This window comes from Monodon monoceros, unplaced genomic scaffold, assembly GCF_005190385.1.
Source record: "Monodon monoceros isolate NGI ecotype Baffin Bay Population unplaced genomic scaffold, NGI_Narwhal_1 Super_Scaffold_9, whole genome shotgun sequence".
Taxonomy (NCBI): Eukaryota; Metazoa; Chordata; class Mammalia; order Artiodactyla; family Monodontidae; genus Monodon; species Monodon monoceros.
This window is the reverse complement of record NW_021703786.1, coordinates 13550465-13570644: the sequence shown is the minus strand read 5'-3', so window position 1 is coordinate 13570644 and position 20180 is coordinate 13550465. Positions and strand designations below refer to the sequence as shown.

At 43.8% G+C, this 20180-nt stretch overlaps 1 protein-coding gene across 3 annotated transcripts in view; it reads left to right on the top strand.

The window, feature by feature from the left end:
- Window positions 1-12609: 12609 nt before the first annotated feature.
- The window catches only part of KAT7 (lysine acetyltransferase 7), a 29446-nt gene continuing 21875 nt past the window's right edge, over window positions 12610-20180 (top strand). Inside the window, exons 1-4 of one of the 3 annotated variants that reach the window (XM_029212776.1) lie at window positions 12610-12775; window positions 15429-15576; window positions 17826-18002; window positions 19220-19459. In XM_029212776.1, the coding sequence (XP_029068609.1) occupies window positions 12761-12775; window positions 15429-15576; window positions 17826-18002; window positions 19220-19459 (580 nt within the window). In that variant the 5' untranslated portion in view covers window positions 12610-12760. The remainder of the gene's footprint in view (window positions 12776-15428; window positions 15577-17825; window positions 18003-19219; window positions 19460-20180) is intronic. The other 2 variants (XM_029212778.1, XM_029212777.1) reach the window with 2 other exon arrangements.

Here is a 20180-nt window from a genome sequence, read left to right as displayed (position 1 = left end):
CACCATGCGCCAAATCAGGAATCAAGTACCATGAAATCCAGTTCAAATATATTATAAATATAACAGAAGGGACAAGTGATGTGAAAGTTGGTCTCTAGTTTAATTTCCTTCAGTCCTAGGGCATAGGCTCAGAATTTGTTTTCAGAGCCAAGAATATTATCTAAAGGGCTTTTGTAATAGACAACTGTAAAATATCACCACAGATGCATCCTCAGTTTTATCTTCTGAACCTTGGATATGATATTCCCCCTCCCTCCCTGCAATTCCACCATCTTCATCACCAGCTTCAACTTCCAATCAGACCTCAGGGCCTTCTAGCATTACTCAGCTGACCCTGTGAGGCACTAGTGATGCCCCCAGGACTTAAGTATTCGGTTTTTAGCCCATTATTTTGTGCTACCTTATGGGTAGCTTCATAATTCCTCTTCAGTCATTTTATATATGTTTGTCCTTTCTCCCCAGTTCTGAGCAAAGGGACCCATTTGCTCTGTTATTTCTTGTCAGCTACTAGTGCAAGCCACTGCGTCCGGCGATGTTGAGGCAATGTTGGTTGTTTTTCCAACTAATGTTTCTGATCACTCCTGAAGGCTGAGGCTAAAAGCCCTGCAGGAACTTCCCTGGTGGTCCAGTGGTTAAGACTCCACGCGCCCAATGCTCGGGGCCCAGGTTTGATCCCTGGTCAGGGAACTAGATCCCACATGCCACAACTAAAAGATCCCACGTGCCACAACTAAGACCCAGAGCAGCCAAATATATAAATAATAAATAAAGCAACACTATAAAAAAAATAAATAAAAGCCCTGCAGACTAAAAGTAGGGAAGGCTCCAGGTTCTGTGAGGTCTAATACTTATATAATTTGGGGGTTCCTCTTTAAGTTAAATAGTAAAATAATTATAGAATTAGGGAGAAGGACTTGGAAGGGTTCTGTGTAAGTGAGGGGATCTGACTCTTAAGTTTCATTAGCTTGATTGTAAATCTGTTTCTGACTGAAAAAAATGAAGCCTGGTTACATCCCATCCAACTCTTCGGCCCTGATCGATCAGGCGCCTATTCCTGGCTTTTCCTGTGGATATCCTGTACCCAGCACATCTATTCCACAGGAAGGTGCTGGCTCAACAAAATGGCCTTGGCAGCCAAGTCTCTCTAGTGAAAAAGTCCCAAAGGGCTGGATTAACACTCCTCCCACTTAGTAAGTTGGAGGCACTTAGAATAATGCTCCTTTCAGAGCAGGTGATTTCTTGCTATGCATGGTGGAGGGTGAGGACCTTGTATCCAATTCTTCCTGGAAGACCCTGATGGCTCAAAGCCTCGAGGAGTTGCGTTGTTATGCAGCAGAAGGGCCTGGAATGTTCCAGTACATTCCACCAGTGGCCTCTGTGACCCCCTGCTTCTATTCAACTTGGGCAAAGCCTGGTAATCTACAAAGTAGCGTGTATTCTGCTGGGGTAGGAAGCAGCTTGGTCTTACTTCTTCCATGCCACTCTGATAGTATCATACAAGTTGGCACCTTCCTTGGAAGTCCCACCCAGAAGCTCCATCCAATTCTCTGACCTACTGGGTGTTTGCCCAGAATGTCAAGTCAGGGTCTAGATCTCAACCCTGTTAATTTTTTGGCCATATACACCCAATTTTGAATTCTCCCCCAAAAATTCTTCCTGGGATCTCTGAATCTGTGGTGGGTCTGCATTCCTCAGAATGCCCAAGAAGCTTGTGCCACCTGTGGAGACACTAACATCAGGGCCCCGGAAAGAAGGTCATATAATTAGGATACTATAGACCATATGCCCCAACTACACAGCATAAAAGAATACTTCTGAAAAAAAAAAAAAAAAGAATACTTCTGCTTTCTGGGAGCTTCCTATAGGCTAAGTAATTTGCACACATAATATCATTTAACCCTCAGTCTTAGTTATTATATCCTATCCAGTTGGTGTAACTATCCCCAATTCACAGGTGAGAAAACTGAGGCTCAGAAAGGTTAGGAAATGTATTGGAGGTTATCTAGCTAGAGAAGACAGGTTCATCTGCTTTCAAAGACTGTGTATAACCACTACTGGGGGGTTCAGTGGACTAGGTCAGAGGGATGCAGACCTAGAGGTCCACCCTTATCCAGAAGTTGAAGGTCAGAGTTAGGAATACAGACCAGATCCTATAACCCAGTTCCCTGCCTCCCTGTCCCCTCCCCTAGCCCTAAACTCTCTAGGACTCTGACTTTGTTTATAGTGCAGAGAAGCAGTGCTCAGAAATTATGGAGGTGAGTCTGGCAGGTTCCAAATGTTCTTGGTGAGGGAGTTGAACATTTTTTGGAACTCCTCCTTGAAAAAAGCATGGACTAAATGCACTTCCTTTCTCCAAGCTTCCTACCTTGGGGAAGGAGAGAGATGGGGAAGCTGGGGGATTTCCATTTAGGAGAAACCAGAGACGATCAAAGGAGGTAGAACAGTGGTGCTGCCCTTTAAGAAAGACTGCCAGAGCTCTGGAACTTGGACTCTTAAGAAACTTCTGTAAGGTGCCAAGTAAAGTGAGAAAGCTCTTCTTGGGGTCAAAAGAGGAGCTACAAGAGGAGGCCCTAGGGAAGACTTGGCAGAAAAGGGTGGGAAGGAAGTCAGACTCTATCCAGGACCAAAAGTGTGGTTTAATTCTGAACCCACCAAAACCAAAAAAAAGAAAGGGGCTCACCCCTTGACTCCCTACGTCCGGGGTGGGACAGCCAAATAAGGGGAACTCTTGCCGGACTGTGCTCTCCATTTTGACACAAAACACTGGCTGTACTGCCTGCCCAGCCTGCCAGAGAGCTGCTGGAAAGAGCCACTGACCGCTGCATTTGGTTGATAAATGATGGGCACCCCTGCCTGCTGCCCATTCTCTTTCTTTCTCCCTGCTTAGTTTGCAGCCTTCTGCCTGGCAGGGAGCCCCAGAAATAAGGGTGGGAGAGAAGGGTCCTCCAGACAGTATTTAATCCTTAGTGATTTATAGGCTGCTGGAAGGGGGTGGGGGGGAATGTCAGACAGGGGAAGCCCCTGGGACTAGTTTCCATGGTGCATCAGCACACCATTGACAAGAGTCTAAGTATTTTCCTGATGCCTGTGCCTTCAGGCCCATCTTTGAGAGATGATACAGCCCTTACCGCTCTGGTACCAGGTAGGATGAGACCAGCAGAGCTGGCTGGGAAATGAACATACAACCAAATCCTCAACCTTTACTTTAAGCCACACACTGCCGGGAGAGGGAAGAAATAAGTGAGGATGAGCAGCTCAATAGTTGTTTTTGGAGGATTTATTTTTTTAATGTACGAGAATTCTTTTGAACCCTCCATGGCTCTAAGAAAAATTATTTGAAATGTCCCTGCTTAAGGGGCCGGGGTGGGGGGTGGGGTAAATGCCAGGGATTGAAGGCTAAATGCCAGGGAGGCTGGTTGCAGGGATTCTTGGAACCAGGGCTATTGGCCTCCCTGCTGTGGGCTCAGGAATACCAGCCCCAGGCTCTGGTTGCCCTGAGAGATGCAGCCATTTTTACTTCTGATTGAAGGGCACCACCTTCTGGGATTTTCCCTTCTTTGGTGAAAACCTGAGTAGAATATGCCCAGGGAACCAATAGGGCATGTGCCCAAGAGTCTGGAGGGCACTGGAGATAACAATGTGAGAGGCAGGGTGAGATCAATGCTTTTTATAGTTTAGAGTTTTGTCCCTGTTGGTGGAGAGAAGATGCATTTTGTGAGAGTGTATGGTAATTGCCCTTCATAAGGATGATCTCAAAAGGTCAAGGGATGGGCCTTGAATAGCCCTAATGTCCCTGAAATAGTCTATTGTGTAGCTATTGTCCATACATGTAAAGGAACCCTTCTTGACCCTATTCATACTTTTCTGCCTCTGGGATTTCCCAAGTGAAAATTGTATTCTACTTTATCCCCAGACCCAAGTCTACCTCTTTTAAGCTTCAACAACAAAATGGTTCAACATACATTTCTTGAGCTCCTACTATGTGCCAGGCATCGTGCTAGGTGCTGGGAATATAGAGATAAATAACACACAGTCTCTTCTCTGGGGAGTCCACAGTCTAGTTTTTGAAAGATTTTCCTTCGCACTGACTTTTCGGATTTGGTAAATAAATCTGCATCTATCCCCTTTATATTTTCATATGCATGGATCATAGTCTCAGCTTCCATCTTTCCACAATCTTTAAAATTTTGCCTCATATGGTAACCTCCATTTTCCCCTTGACCAATTTAGATAACTTTCTTTGGACTCTGATATGTCTTCTTAGGAGTTGAGTGACCAGAATTAGACAGGATATTTCATATACAAATGCTATATGAATGTGTGTATGAGAGTAATGCTATGTTGTCTAACTTCCTTCATTTATCATTATTATTGCCATTCTTTCATACATCCAATAGTTACTGAGTACCTCTTAAGCACTATGTACTCTGCTGGGTGCTGAGAATGCAATGGTAAGTAAAATGGACACTGCTCTCATGAAACCTAGTCTGGGTATGTGTTGGGAGGACAGAAGCAAAGAATCCAAACAGTCACATAAATAGATATATAATTATAAACTGAGACAAACGTTATGAAGAAAAACGCTGGGTGCTGTAACCGTATAGAAATAAGGGCTTTGGTCTAGTCTGGAAGCTTCGGGAAATAGTTTCCTGAGGAAATGACATTTGACCTTAGAGCTGAAGGATTAGTGGAAAGAGGTGAAGAAGAGAATGAGGAAAGAACTTTCCAGACAGAGTAAAGAGTATGTGCAAAGATCCTGAGGTGGAAGGAACCAGGGGACTCCTGAGAACTGCAGGAAGGCCAATGAGGTTAAAGCCCAGAGAATGAGGTTGTGTGGGACGGGCTGGAGAATTAACCAAAGGGCAGATCATGCGGTCATTGCAGCCAGGTAAAATTTCAGTCTTTATCCTACAGAAGATCATGGAACCAAAGTCTTTACAGAAGAGCTTTTTTTCCCAGATTATTAATGCTGCTTATACTTGTCTTGAAGGGGAACAGTAATGATAGTCTGAACTGTTAGGAACTTTCCCAGTTTCCTGGCATGGTGTGGCTATGTCTGGCTGGCCCTGGGGAGGCCCAAAGCTGATGAACCGGCCCCAGCCTGGCAGCCCTCAGGCAAGGGATGGACACTGTCAGTATGGACAGAGGGGCAGGGGTGGAGGGTGGGTGGAGTGCTTTGCCTGAGGTATCAGCCCCACAGTGACATTTGGAACAGCCCCAAGCCTATGGCTCTTGTTCCTTGATAAGTCTATCATGTGTACCCCCCCCCATTTAAATGGTCTTCTCACCCTGCCACCCTTCCTACAGCAGCTGTGTGCCCCACCCAATCTGGGGAAGGCCTCTGGATAAGAACTCTGACTCTGCCCAGAACCTGAGGTCTTGGCCTTCTGAGTTCAGGCCTTAGTACTGTCTGGAACCATGTATATACATATCCCTGATAGTTTGGAGTTATTAATGGAAGCCATGGGAGAATAGGGTCATGATGGTTGGACTTGGCCGTTCTGAAGCCCTCTCTTTCCTTCCAGGCCTATCTTTGGAGAATGTGGTCTGGTGTAGTGACATCTACTGGCAAGGCTAGACAGGTAAAAAAAATGACCAGATGCCCACTCATCCTCAAGTAATTTCCAGACTAGTAAGAAAATCATCCTTAACTCCTGAGATTGGGTTGGGTCAGTAATCGCAGTTGGTTACAGCAAGACTAAGAAGAGCAGGGTTGTGAGTTTGGACCATGTTATGTGCTGATTTACCTTAAATAGAGAAATTATTTTCCTAGTTGTAGCTCGCATCCCTCACCCTGGCAGTTGATTCACATTTGGGTACAATTAGTCACAAGGGAGATTGACTGAGCATGTGTAAGTGACTCAGAGAGAACCATTCCTGGCCCCAGTTCCTGGGAAAGCATCTTCCAACAAATGAAATGACCCTCAGTTTACAAACGGCAGAAGGCAGGGTCATTTTTCATCCTCCTGAAGTTGACTGGTTTGCGAATATTTTTCCTAGTACTCAGTTTCTCCTAGGTCATCAGGAAAATAGTGTCAACACGACCATCTTCAAAGTTTCTATAGTGGGCAAGAGTGACTACAGCTTTTAAAGTGGCCCCTCAGTTCTTGCTGAGGTAAGACATAACCTGCCTCCCCACTGCTTTCATCCACGTCATCTACACATTCTGTTCATAATATCATTCTCCTTCTTAATAGCATGCATACTTGACAAAGAGTTTACCACTAGAGGTAATAGGGAAGCCAGAGAGAAAGAGTGAGGAGAAACAACTAGAGAAATCATTATGAAGCAAATCTTCTGCTTTCTTAGTAACACTGATTCCATAGCTGAATATGGCTCAGACAAAGCATCCTTCACACAAACTTAAAAGAAAATCATCAAGACCTCAGTAGAGAAATGAGTAATACATAGGATTTCATGGAAGAGGAAACAGGACTAGTAAAGAAACACATGGAAGACTGAAGTCTATCCTAACTAGAAACAAAATGAAAAGCACATTTGAGGTGCAGTTTTCATTTTTTTACTAAACTTGCAAGATTTTATTAAGTGGTAACACTCAGTTCTGGGAACATCTTAAAATTGGTATCCTCCCACAATGATGGTGACACTTTAAATTTGGGCAAGTCTTTGGGGAAAGAAATAAAGCAACGTATAAGAGGCAGAAATAAAAACAGGAGAGCTACAGATGCATGCAGACTCTCACTGCAGCATTATTTGACTTAAAAGACGCTCAATAATCCCAAATAGGGGAGTGAGGGCACATTATGTCACAAAGCCACATTGCAATGGCACACGGCAATTACAATTACAATTATGAGGACTACAGAGAAACATGGGAAATATTGAGAATGTGTAAAAAATATGAAATTTCATGTAAACAATGAGTGCATTTATACAAAACGTGTACATGTAATAAAATGTACACATGTGGAGAAAAATTGGAAGGCAATATGCAAAAAATAAAAATAGCTCTATGGCACCAGTGAGATTAAGGATGTCTTTTATTTTTTCAGACATTCATTTAGTGTTATTATACTGTGTTAGTAACTTTTGAAAAGGTGGAGGGGGTTGGTGCCTGTGAACATCATACTCCCCCAGCCCCTTCCTATACACACTTGTCCTAAATCGTCAGCTGGAGGAGGAAAAGACCATGTGTGTTTATTCACAGTGTGCACTCAGCTCCTACCCAATGCCTAGCACTTATCAGATGTTCAATAAGTTGGATGAATAAATGAAAATGTCTGCAGTCTAAAAAGTCCCAACCCATGATCACTGGGTACATTCTATCCTGGGGAATAAAGAATTTGGTTTTGCTAGAATTAAAAATAAAAAAAGAAGGCCCATCCATAACAGCAATTCCCTGGTTTTCTTGATAAGTGAATTTGGGCATGGAGAACCCAGGGAGAGACAGTCTGTTAAAGCAAACCCAATTACCACCCAGGAACATATGTTGCCCTGAGGCCTCTGCTGCCATAACAACATTGCGTAACTATAACTACAGCCCTGGAGGCTCTGGCCCTGTCAAATAAGGAAAAGGATGTCTTCATTGTATGAGGGCTTTGTGCTCAGATTGGCTTCCCCAGGGAGCTTGGATGGGGAAAGGGAGGTAGATAAGTGGAAGAAAGGGGGAGATGAAGGGCAGGAGTGGGAGAAGAACTGCTACTGAATCAGGATCAGAGTGATTTTTTTTTTTACTTTTAGCAATTTTCAAAATGCAGTTATTTGACTATTTAGTTTTGGCCGTTATTTATAACCCCAGCTACAGAGGTGGGCAACAGTGACTGAGCCTGCTGGGATCTGTCCAATACCTTCCCCCAGGGCGGGGCTGGGGTGGGTGGTGGATAAGGTGATCCAAGAACCAAATTAACAAGTGACCAAGAAGGTAAGAGAAGTTTCAGGCCATCTCCAGCAAGAGTAAGAAAGGAGGGACCACTAATGACCTCACTGACTCTATTTTTTTCAATTAAAAAGAAGTATTTACTTACTTGTTTATTTATTTATTTCTGCTGACTCTATTTTTAAGGCAGCTGTGAGTGAAAAGATTTTAATATGAATTATGGTCACATCAGCAAATTCTGAGATTCTTGCAGAGGGACAGAGACTAGGCCAATACTTTTACTCAGAAGTTGCGAGATTGGCCTGGCTACACTAGCATTGTCTTTAAAAGGTCAAGGCATGCTCTCCCACCTTACAGGACAGTTATCTGCACACAGAGGAAACTGCTATCCCTAACCCCTCCTGGTCAAAAAGAGGCTTAGAGGTGAGAGGGTGGCTGGTTCTGTGCAAGTCTTTCCTAACTGAGCCAACACCTGGCAGTGGCCACACCATTTACTGAGCCCTTTTAGATGCCAGCAAGGGAGAAGTTGGAGACGATGTGGCCAGCCAGGCAAGGCTCCCAACCTCCAGGAACTCCCAGGCCTTTGAAGCAAACAATGGACAACTACACTTTGTGTTTGAAATACGGTACCCACCATTTTACTGGCAAGGGGAGCATTTGAAAGGAAATTGAAGGATCTTTTAGGGAGCTTCAAATGTAACTGAGGAGACAAGATACAGGTATGAGAAAGAAACTTCATAAGAACATACACAAAATATTACCCTCGCTACTCCTGCCCTGTTTGGTTCCTCCTCAGCTCTGGGTAAGGGTATTATTATGGAAGCATTCTGACTGGTCTCCCTGCCACTCTGATCAGTCCCCCTCACAGCTTTCAGAAAGAGATCTCTAAAGTTCAAGTCTAATCGTGGGACTCCTCTGATTAAAGTCCTTCAGAGATTCCCCCTCACCTCCAGCCCAGGCTCCTCAGCAGGGCATTCAAGGCTCTGCATGAACTGGTTCCCAAAACCATTCATGCCTCTTCTTATGTCAACCACTCCAAATCCAGTCATGCCCTTAGTCACCCACACTCCGTACTGCTCCACACCTCTGTGCTTTTTGCACATGCTGTTCCCTCTGCATAGAAAGCCCTTACTCTCCTTGTCCGCTGGCAAACTTATTCGTCCTATGAAGTTCTACTCGTTTCACCTCCTCTATGCATCCTTTCCTAAACTCTCCTGATAAAACCGTCCACTTCCTCCTCTGTAGTACTTCTGAACCTTGCTCATCTTTCTATTTTTCCATTAATACTCTTATAGTGTTTTGGAACAACAAGCTTACCGGCCTGTGGAAACACGATGTTTTATCCATCTTGCTTTGACTCAGTGCCTGACATATAATGCCTGGGTAATCATCGAGACCATATAAAGCTATATTCACAAACATTAAGATGTTACTGCCATAACTAGGGTAACTGGAATAATAAATAGCAGTAACAACAGCCATTTACTGCCAGAGTAAGAGCACTTACTCTGTCAGGAACTGTGCTAAGCTCTCTATAACAATCATTTCCTTTAATCCTTATAACAACCCTGTGAAGTGGCTATTCGCATCTCCACTTCACAGATGAGAAAACTCAAGCACAGGTAAATTTTATAACTTGTCCAAGAGCAATGCAGACAGAAAGCGACAGAGCTAAAATTCAAATCCAGATCTGACATCAAACCCTGTACTGGACGCTAGAAGACCTGATGAGTAAAACAAAGAGGAGTTGTGTTCCTCTTACTTTTTAGGGAAGGAGAGAGGGAAACAGAACATCTACCAAACTGTATAAGGAAAAGTACACATAAAGCAGTAAGTGCAAAATAACATAAATCACTATGCCCTAATACCTTAGGAAGAATAAATCAGGAAAGACCTTCTGAAGAAATAGTAAAGAAGGTTGCGAGATGCATCAAGGCAGGAAGAAAAGCCTGTGTGAAAGCATAAAAGCAGGAAGAGCAGTGGAGCTACCCATGTGAAGTCTGGCGTACGAGTATGGGCAGGGGGCAACTGGTAAAAGGCTTTGAAATGAACATCAGTTCCTGCTTTGTGCAATAACTGTATCATGATGAAAATAAAACTCAAAGTAAAGATTATGTTTGGTTCAAAAAAAGAAAGGAAGAGAGCAAAAAGCTTTTAGGATTTCCCCTTCCCCATTCTAAATATACCTAGCTAAAAAAAAAAAGGGACTTCCCTGGTGGCGCAGTGGTTAAGAATCCGCCTGCCAATGCAGGGGACACAGGTTTGATCCCTGGTCCAGGAAGATCCCACATGCCAGGGAGCAGCTGAGCCCGTGCGCCACAACTACTGAACTACTGAGCCCACGTGCTGCAACTACTGAAGCCCATGCACCTAGAGGCTGTGCTCTGCAACGAGAAGCCACCGCAATGAGAAGCCCACGCACTGCAACGAAGACCCAATGCAGCCAAAAAAAAAAAAAAAAATATATATATATATATATATACACACACACACACCTAGCTGTTTGACTTTCATCTTTAGTACACACCTTTCTTACAATCACATTTCTACCTTCTTGGTGTTAGTTTTTTCATCTTTCTGCCAGAGGGTACACCTTCCCAGGACAAGAACCATGTCTAAAGGAAACTGTAAACTCTTTTAATGCTACCTGCAGTGTTTGAAAATTCGGTGTAAGGGATTAACTAATGTTGAACATCTGTAATGCTGGTGTTTGTATTTTGAATGGCTAAGTCAGGATTTTATTCTAAAACACTAATTTCTAGGGAGGGATACTTCACCATCTTCGAGTGCTATACATTCAGAGACTGTGAAACAGTAAACATATTCTGATTGACTAGCAAGAATTTACTGTACATAGAGCATGGTCTGGGTACTATTTATTTATTTATTATTTTTGGATGCGTTGGGTCTTCGTTGCTGCGCGCAGGCTTTCCTCTAGTTGCAGGAAGCCGTGGCTACTCTTCACTGCGGTGTGCAGGCTTCTCATTGCGGTGTCTTCCCTTGCTGTGGAGCACAGGCTCTAGGCGCATGGGTTTCAGTAGTTATGGCGTGTGGGCTCAGTACTTGTGGCTTGCGGGCTCTAGAGCACAGGCTCAGTAGTTGTGGCGCACGGGCTTAGCTGCTCCGCGGCATGTGGGATCTTCCCGGAACAGGGCCCGAACCTGTGTCCCCTGAATTGGCAGGTGGGTTCTTAACCACTGTGCCACCAGGGAAGCCCAGCTCTGGGTAATATTAAGGATGGTATAAAAGAAATGAGATATGCTCTTAACATTAGCGCTCCTTACCAATAGTCGGGGAGCCACAACATCCAAGAGTAGCCTCAGGAACACTCCAGTAAGTGCAAAATAACAGTAATAGTGTGAAATTAAATGCTTAAGTCCTGAGGGGATACAAAAGAAGAAGAAACATGAGCCTTTTCCAAACAAGCTCTTATGTACAATTCAACCTAAGTAAATTATTCAAAGGTATTTATAGTAAACACTAAAAGCTAAACACTAAATACTAAAAGCTTCCTGTGTTAACACCAGCCCAGGATATCTCCAAGGAGAGTACTAACCAAGGGTCTGGGCCTTCAATTCTTCAGAGTCCTCTGTTCAGCGCATTAATCAGTTGTTTACCTTCTGCGTCTTTGTTCCTTCGCTCAGCTCCAGGGGGAAATCTCCATCTTAGCTAGCCTCAGGTGAAACGGGGGTCCAGGATGCTAACTTAATGACTGAGCGGGGCTGGATTCCACCCATGAGCTCTGGGCCAAGGCTTGGTCTTCTCAAGGCTTTTCTTCCAGCGAGCCTAATTCCTCAATGCCTGCTGTCCACTTCCCAGCCTTTTCTTATGACTCTTCTAGCCTTACATCTTCCAAAACTTCTCCTTTCAAGGCGCTCTCACTATTATTTAAAAATCAACGCCTTTCTGAGCTCCAGCTTTACTAAAAATATTCCTTCCTCCTCCCCCTTCCCCCAACTCCTGGCTCAAGCATCCGCATTTCGAGAGGTCACTTGGGCTAACGGGTTCGATGCTTCTCCGGCTCTGACATGGCGCACACAAAACACACACACTCTCACCCTGCGGGCCACCCAAGGCTCTCAAATCCATACAGAATGTGCTCACCACAGAACTAAATTGGTAATTCTTTAGAGCTACAGCTTCTGGAGAATGGTTCTGTCTCCTTTCGCGAGTGAACGGGATTACCTTACTTGCTGTTCGCTAAGGGCAAGGACAATGTCTCCTCTACCAGACAAGAAACTTCCCGATGATAGACACTACCCTTTCGTTCCTTTCACAAGCCCCCATTCTCACCACTTTGAGACACAGGATGGTTGTTAAAATATAGTTTCTTCTGCAAAATATCCCTTCCCAACTTTGAGTTTATGTCATAAACGGAAACGTCCTTTAGCCAATTCGGCGACGAAGGGGTTAAACCTCAGCAACCTGATGGATTCTGGGGCTTTCCTTCTCCGACTTCGGAAATTAAAACGACCGGGAAGGGAAATGTTGCCCAAGGTAAAGATGAGAACCGTTAACTTCAACTGTCGGGCTTCTGCCCCAAACAGGAATGGCTACCCACGCCTACAAAGGGTGCCATTCCCCTAACTAAGCACGGCTCACCCCGGTTTCCACCATCGGTGTCACTTCCTGACCAAGTCCAAAATGGCGCTCAGTAGCCTCACCGGAGGAACGAACCTCCCAGCATCCTCTCTGACCCGTAACGTCAGGTGACGCGAACCCCAGCCGGAAATAGAGGAAAAAGCGCCTCAGCCCGCGGCGCCTGCGCAGAAGGCTGTAGACGCTGTGAAGCAGGAGGCACTTGGGATCGTACGCAGGATTGGGACTGCTACAGAGGCCGCCACGGAGCCCGCCGGAGCCACCGTTCCTACTGCTGCTGCCGCCGCTGCCCGAATCGGAACCGTCGGGCCGCAGCCGCCGGCAATGCCGCGAAGGAAGGTGAGAGGAACGGGACAGGAGGGATGGCGGGTTTCTAAGGACAGTCTTTTGAGCAACGTGACGCAGTTGGCCACGCCTCACAGTGGTTGGATTCCAACTTCCCGCTCCCCCGAATCTAGCTCAGCAATCCTCTCTTCTGCCCATACCCAACAGAAAAATGTGGGCCCGACCCTGGCCTCGGCCTATGCTTGCAACTATTCCCGCCCTCTGCTTGCCTGGCTCGGAGGCGTTCTTCTCGTTAATTGGTCGCTGAAACGTCTAGTAGCATATTGATTGGCTGGTGACACCGCCCATTTGGGCTCAACGGTCACCTCCCCGCATGTGGGGGCGGTGTCTGGGCCCGGCCCCACCGCTCTCCTACTGGCGGTAGAGAACGATCCCTTTTCTCTTGATTGGCTGGGCTTGGCAGTCTGTCCTGTGGGGGCGCGGTTTAGCGGGGCCGCGATTGGGTGGCACGAATCCCCCTCTCTTCCGTCTGGAGATGCTCATAGGAGGAGAGGCGGGGTTTTGGAGCATCCTTCCTTACCCCGCGGGGGACACAACAAAGCAGAGGACTGGGTGGTGGAGAACCAGCGCCCACTCTGGCCTGTTGCTCCTAAGCTGTAATTATTATTGTTTCCTTAGTTGGACAGCGCCTAGAAAATGCAGTTCGTAAAATCAGAAACTTTGTAGAATTAGATGGGACTTATGAGATCACCTAAGGACACTCCCATCCCTTCTTTTCTCAGCTAAACAGAGGCTTATTGGAGTGCCCCAAGCTACTCAATTAGGCAATGGCAGAGCCAGGACTACAGAACAAATCTAATTAAGTTCAACAAATGCTTATTGACTACTTGCTACGTGCTGGTTGCTGGGGATTCAGAAATTAATTAGACGTGAACCCTGGCTTAAGGAAATCAGAGTCTGATGGGGAATACAGACATATAAATAACTGTAGAAGGATCTAGTAAATTCTCTACTTGGCAGTAATGTACAAAGCTTAATGTCAGGGAAGTGGGAGAGCAATTAAGTCTGTTCTGGAATAAGATGAGAAGTAGATTGGTGAAAGCCAGAGAGAAGAACAGAGTTCTACAGTCAAGCCAGGAAGGGATGGTCAGAGATGATCAGGGATTCAAATATCTGGGTAATTGGACTAGATGACCTTTAAGATTCCCCCTTTTATCCTATCAATTTTCTGTGACCCTCTCTGGGGCCTCCACTCATTATCTGGGCAGATTAGACTTGAAATATTTGGAAAATTGGGTGGTATTGTTCACTTCTGAAGAAATGTTTCTCTTCACAGAGGCTTTCAAATATTTACACTTTTTAATGTCTCCTAAAATGACATACATTGACAGGTGGTATTTATGTTAAGGCTTACCAAATGCAGGAATAGTACTGGTGCCTTGGAATAGGCCCACAGTCCCCTTTCTTCAATTCCCAAATACAAAGAGCTCTTGAAAATGTAAATTTTCTAGTAACTTATTCGGTGACAAAACCTGTCCTAAACTGTCCTGAGTTTTCGTGTGTCTCATTTAGTGTGATTGTTTACATATTTTGCTACAGAAAGGGTGTTATTTGCAGCATATATGCAAATTATTCCCTTTCCAAAATTCTAAAAAGTTATGAATTCTAAATACAGCTGGTCCTGAGGGTTTTGAATAAAGAATTGGGGACTTGTAATTTGAAACTTTGGTGTTCTTTTGTTTTTTAGCAAATACATTTCTCTTTCTGGTTTAGTAAAAGGTATGGTGTTAATGCTCAGTTGATAAAAGTTATCTTTATGGTTAATCATGCCTCAGGAGGCTAACAATTGACAAATAATTATTAATTTAAAAGATTTTTTTTTTTTTTTTCCGGTACGCGGGCCTCTCACTGTTGTGGCCTCTCCCGTTGCGGAGCACAGGCTCCAGACGCGCAGCCTCAGCGGCCATGGCTCACGGGCCCAGCCGCTTCGCGGCATGTGGGATCTTCCCGAACCGGGGCACGAACCCGTGTCCCCTGCATCGGCAGGCAGACTCTCAACCACTGCGCCACCAGGGAAGCCCTAAAAGATGATTTTTAAAAACCTTTTGTTTTTGCATACCTATGAGTCTTCATGTGCAAGCTGCTCCCTTCCCCCCTTTCTTAAAGCACTTTTGCCATTCATGTGGAGAAACTTCAAAAGTAGATAAGAAAGAAGAATGTTACTCTTTTTCTCCTTAAGTTCTTTTGGGATCAGAGTTGTGGACCATGACATTTTGAATTAGTGTGTAGTTTTTAAAAATGTAATAGCTGTTCATGGAGACTTTGTACAAAAGCTACTCTGAATTTCAGTGGGGTCTAGTACTAACATTTTTCTCATTACCCTGGACTTTCTGTAAGTACATGGTTATGTCAACCAATCTGTTTTGAGTAGAATACTTTCCAGTTTGTGGTACTGACCTCCAGATGGACTTGTTTCAGAATTAACGATAATACAGTAAGAATTCTCTTTCTGTGTTTATTTAATAAGGGTGCATTATTTGTAGGTTGTTTCATTTAAATGCTCTAAATAAAGGAAAGTTGTCTGTGGAATCCTTTCTTAGGTTTGAACTTGGTGTTTTCAGTATCACAGTTCGTTTTTTTCCCAGTGTTAATTCAAACCCACAGAGTAAATGTTTCTGTGCTAATGTTTGGATCTATGGTGTTACAGAGGAATGCAGGCAGTAGTTCAGATGGAACCGAAGATTCCGATTTTTCTACAGATCTCGAGCACACAGACAGTTCAGAGAGTGATGGCACATCCCGGCGATCTGCCCGAGTCACCCGCTCCTCAGCCCGACTAAGCCAGAGTTCCCAAGGTAAAAGGCGGCTTCCTTCTTCCTGGCCACACCTCACAGCTGACTGGACATCACATTATGGTGCTAGTTACTGTGGAAACTGGTCCCATGTCTTGATGTTGATGACAGAATCTGGTAAAGTGCAGAGTAAATGACTGCGAAGTGTCAGGTTTTTAAAAATGGTTCTGTTGGGGGTACTGTCCAATTTGTAGACCCAAAGGAACTATGTCTGGTTTAATAGGTGTGTGACACATGTATGTCCTGAGTCATTTAATTTTTTATAGATTACAGTTTCCCTGTCAGTAAAATGAGAATGCTATCTTTTCACTTTCGTTAGAATGGTTTAGGCCTAGGGACTTAAAATAGTCTCTTGAACTTGTTATTATAGGAGGCCCAATACTTTTAAAGCCACGTTTAATTCTGTAATATGGTCAGGTACAGGTAATAAATATAAATAATTGACCTAACTATCAACTGTAAATACCCAGAATTTTGCTTTGGTAGTAAAGAACAGAGAATCTTGGTGTCGGAAGGTTCTCTAGTGCAATTAGCTATCTGGGCTTAGATTTGGAGGGTACCCCTAAACCCTCTTGGCTCTGCTCTGGGATTCCCTGGGGAAGAAAGAAAGTTGTAATGAATACAGAAAGCTGATGATCAACAGGCGGTCATAAGTTAAGAGGGAAAATATAATGTACTTAGAGCGCTTAAACAGTGTTGATTTGGTTAGTGCTTTGTATAAGCATGTTGCAAAATGAGAGAAAAACATCTCTTCTTTCAAGCAAGAAAGTGGGAACATTCTCAGCAACTGTTCCTTACTTTATTTTTGAATCTAATACTTGAGCTGAAGTATAGATGTTGTCTCTTGATTTCTCAACTTTTAAGTTTTATCTTTTGGCATAATGGGAATATTGATAAATGGCTACTATAATTCAGGTACTATGCTATGTACTGGAATACCATGATAGAAAAATCATACTTCCTGCCCTCAAGGAGCTCACAGTTTAGTTCGGGATGTAAACTGGTATGGTAATGCATTGTGGAACGGGCTCTGAGAGAGGTTTGCATAGAGTACCGTGGAATCCCAGATATGGAAATCTTACGGGATCTAGTAGGAATTTACAAGTTGAAAGATGGGAAAGTGTTATTATAGGTAGAGAGTACAGTATATGCAAAGGAATGGGCATAAGTGTTCTTAGAAAGTATAATTGGTCATGCCCTGGACACCTGAAAGTTGTAAATATTCAAAATAGCTAGGAATTACATGAGCTCTGGGTCTCTTTCTCGTTCTACTTTATGACCACTGAGTCGCACAACTCCACGGGGCACCGTTCACAGTGTGGTCCATGTAAGATGACCCTCTCTAAAGCAAAATGTAGACTATCAGTACATTGTGAATGGAGCCCCCTGGACGTATGCAAACTGAAGACCTAGCTGTGTGCTAACTTTTACACAAGAGTTGAAGAATTTCAGTTTTCTTCTTTGAAGAATCTGTAAGATATACATGTTAGGATTTTTTGTTGATTAAAATATGCTTTAACTTTAGCTCTGAATTTCTTTTATTCCTTCTTTGAGTGTCATCAGAGTAGAGATGAGAAAAGGCTACTGGGTGCTTCAGAATAGACTTCTCTATCCAAAAGAATTTTAAAAGTTGTAGTCTTGCCTTGCCCTTTACGAATCTAATATTATTTTGCTTTAGGGTATCAGATAGGGTAATCAGGAAGAAAAAAAAGAGATCCTTAAGGAAAGGAAATATTCGTATATTGATATACCTTTAGTAGTAGAGCATCTGTTTTCTGGTGGGTTAGAGTAAAGGAAGAAAGAGAGGACGTAGCTAATATTTATAAAGCACTAGATTTAGCTACCTAGGGATCATGTTAGGTGCCTTACATGAATTATTCCACTTATTCTCACACAAAATGTATGAGGAATATGCTACTAGTTTTGCCCCATTTTTTATAGATCAGGAAACAGGCTTGGCGAGATTAACTTGCCCAAGATGCCACAGCCAGTTAGTATGATGAAGTGGAACTGAATCACGTTCAGTCTTGATTCCAGAGCCTAAACTATTAATTCCTTGCTGTATTGCATCTCTATACCTGATCTATTTTGCTTATATTTAGTTCAATAAAATGGATATTTTGAGGATTTGTTGGATTTTGTGAAATATGAAGAGGAGGGCCTACGTGCTAATAAGTCATACCACTGGGAAATAAAACAGATTTCCTTCTTTTTTCTTTAATTGTTTTATTGTTTTTAAAAATCGGGATCAGATTCCAGTCCTGTTCGAAATTTGCAGTCTTTTGGCACCGAGGAGCCTGCTTATTCTACCAGGAGAGTGACCCGTAGTCAGCAGCAGCCTACCCCAGTGACTCCGAAAAAATACCCTCTTCGGCAGACTCGTTCATCTGGCTCAGAAACTGAGCAAGTGGTTGACTTTTCAGATAGAGGTGAGTGGGTATGGTATGATTTGGACCCATTACAGAGAGGGTCTAGTCAGTTTCCTCTTAAGGGAGGCTTGGAGCCACTGCAGATAGATAGATGCCCAATACAAAATTCAGCTAGGTGAATGCTGGTGTGTCTGATTCCTTTTTTGTGTCTTGCTGAGGTCAAGTTTGGTACTCTAGTACTCTTGAGGTCCAGAGTAGCTGGAATATATTTGATTGGACCTGCAGTAGGCAAAGGGGACTGGGTACCTCTTACCCACAGATGAAGAAGGCTTAAAGCACATTTTCTTACAGCCATGCTTGTCAGTCCATTTATCTCTGAATTTCTGAAGAGGAGTGACCCATCAGTAATGGGGAATGGTAAGGTATTGAGGTTGTGATTCAGCAGCCCAAATCAGAGGCCTTAGATGAAAGGCTTTAGGCTTTTAGCCTGCCAACACCCCACGGCATGTGTAACTTCCCCAACCAGGGATGGAACCGGCGGCCCCTGCAGTGGAAGCGCAGAGTCTTAACCACTAGACCACCAGGGAAGTCTGGTCAGCTGGTTTGATGGAACCGTATTTACTTTTTAAAAAAAGTTTTGTTGCCAGTATTTGTAAAAACAAAGATTTCATGTAAAAACCTGAGTTACTAGTTTCTTTTAAAAAATGGAAAGCTCTAGGAACATTAGGTGGCCATTCACCACAGTAATAATTGGCTGGAACTGAGTAGTAGTTGTCCCCTTGAGAGGGACAGTCAGCTCTCGATTTGGCCTTGCTCAGCCCCGGTAGGCATTTGGTTTGCAACCCCTAATTTAGAGTTGGGTCCATTCACAGTCTCACACCAAGTCTGTTCAGTGTCATCCAGAAAGAACCATTTTCATTTATCTTCCATCCTGTGTATCTCCTGGAAGAAGAGTGGGGTGGTAATGTTTTTTAAAGATTTATTCCCATCCAGTTTTGATTACCCATGATTTGGGGCTTGGGAGAAACACAGATAAGTAAAATGCATTAGGTAAACTCCAAATGGAATTTTAGTCAGGATTTAAAGTTGCAAAAGAGGAATGATGTTATTAGTTTCACTTCATTTTCTATTTAGTTTTATGGCAGATAAGTGGCTAAAAGTTACTGGTTAAATCGTAGAAAGAGGGTCTTGGAAAGCCCATAAGCTCTTCTGAATATAATAACCCTCTAAATAAAATAAACCCCATTCATGAGTTCTACCAATTGCTTTTACTTTAGAAACTAAAAATACAGCTGATCACGATGAGTCTCCACCTCGAACGCCAACTGGAAATGCCCCTTCTTCTGAGTCTGATATAGACATCTCCAGCCCCAACGTTTCTCACGATGAGAGCATTGCCAAGGACATGTCCTTGAAGGACTCAGGCAGTGATCTCTCTCATCGCCCCAAGCGCCGCCGCTTCCATGAAAGCTACAATTTCAATATGAAGTGTCCTACACCAGGCTGTAACTCCCTAGGTAAGTGTGCCCAAGCCTCATGACACCCTGTGATACGTGGTTCTCTCTCCCTCTGGAATTAGGATCACCCAGAAATGTTTAGTGTTCCATTGCGACTTAGCTTCTTAGGGTCTTCAGTGATCACTCCTCAGAATAACTCTGAATTGCCTGCTTGAATAAAAGCATCTCTGGGACTTCCCTGGTGGCGCAGTGGTTAAGAATCCTCCCGCCATTGCAGGGGACATGGGTTGCAGCCCTGGTCCGGTAAGATCCCACGTGCCGTGGAGCACCTAAGCCCGTGCGCCACAACTACTGAGCCTGCGCTCTAGAGCCCGCAAGCCGCAACTGCCAAAGCCTGCATGCATAGAGCCCATGCTCCGCAACAAGAGAAGCCATCGCAGTGAGAAGCCCGCACACCACAGCAAAGACCCAACACAGCCAAAAATAAATAAATAAAATTTAAAAATTTAGCCATTGAATGTGGCCACCAGGTTCAGAAGAAAAGTAGAACAGAGTAAGTTGCTGCTTTGCAGACCACCAGTACATTTTCCCTAGTATTTTATTTATTTGGATCTTTTCCTGATCTTACCAGCAGTTTCTTAGGTAATTTCAAGCCATTAAAATGCATAAGTAAAGCAAAAGTTCCCCTGAACACTATACCAGTTGTTACTCAAGGTAGTTGTTTCAGGCCTAAATTAATTTCCTTGAGATAAATAATGAAAAACTAAGAATAGACAGTACA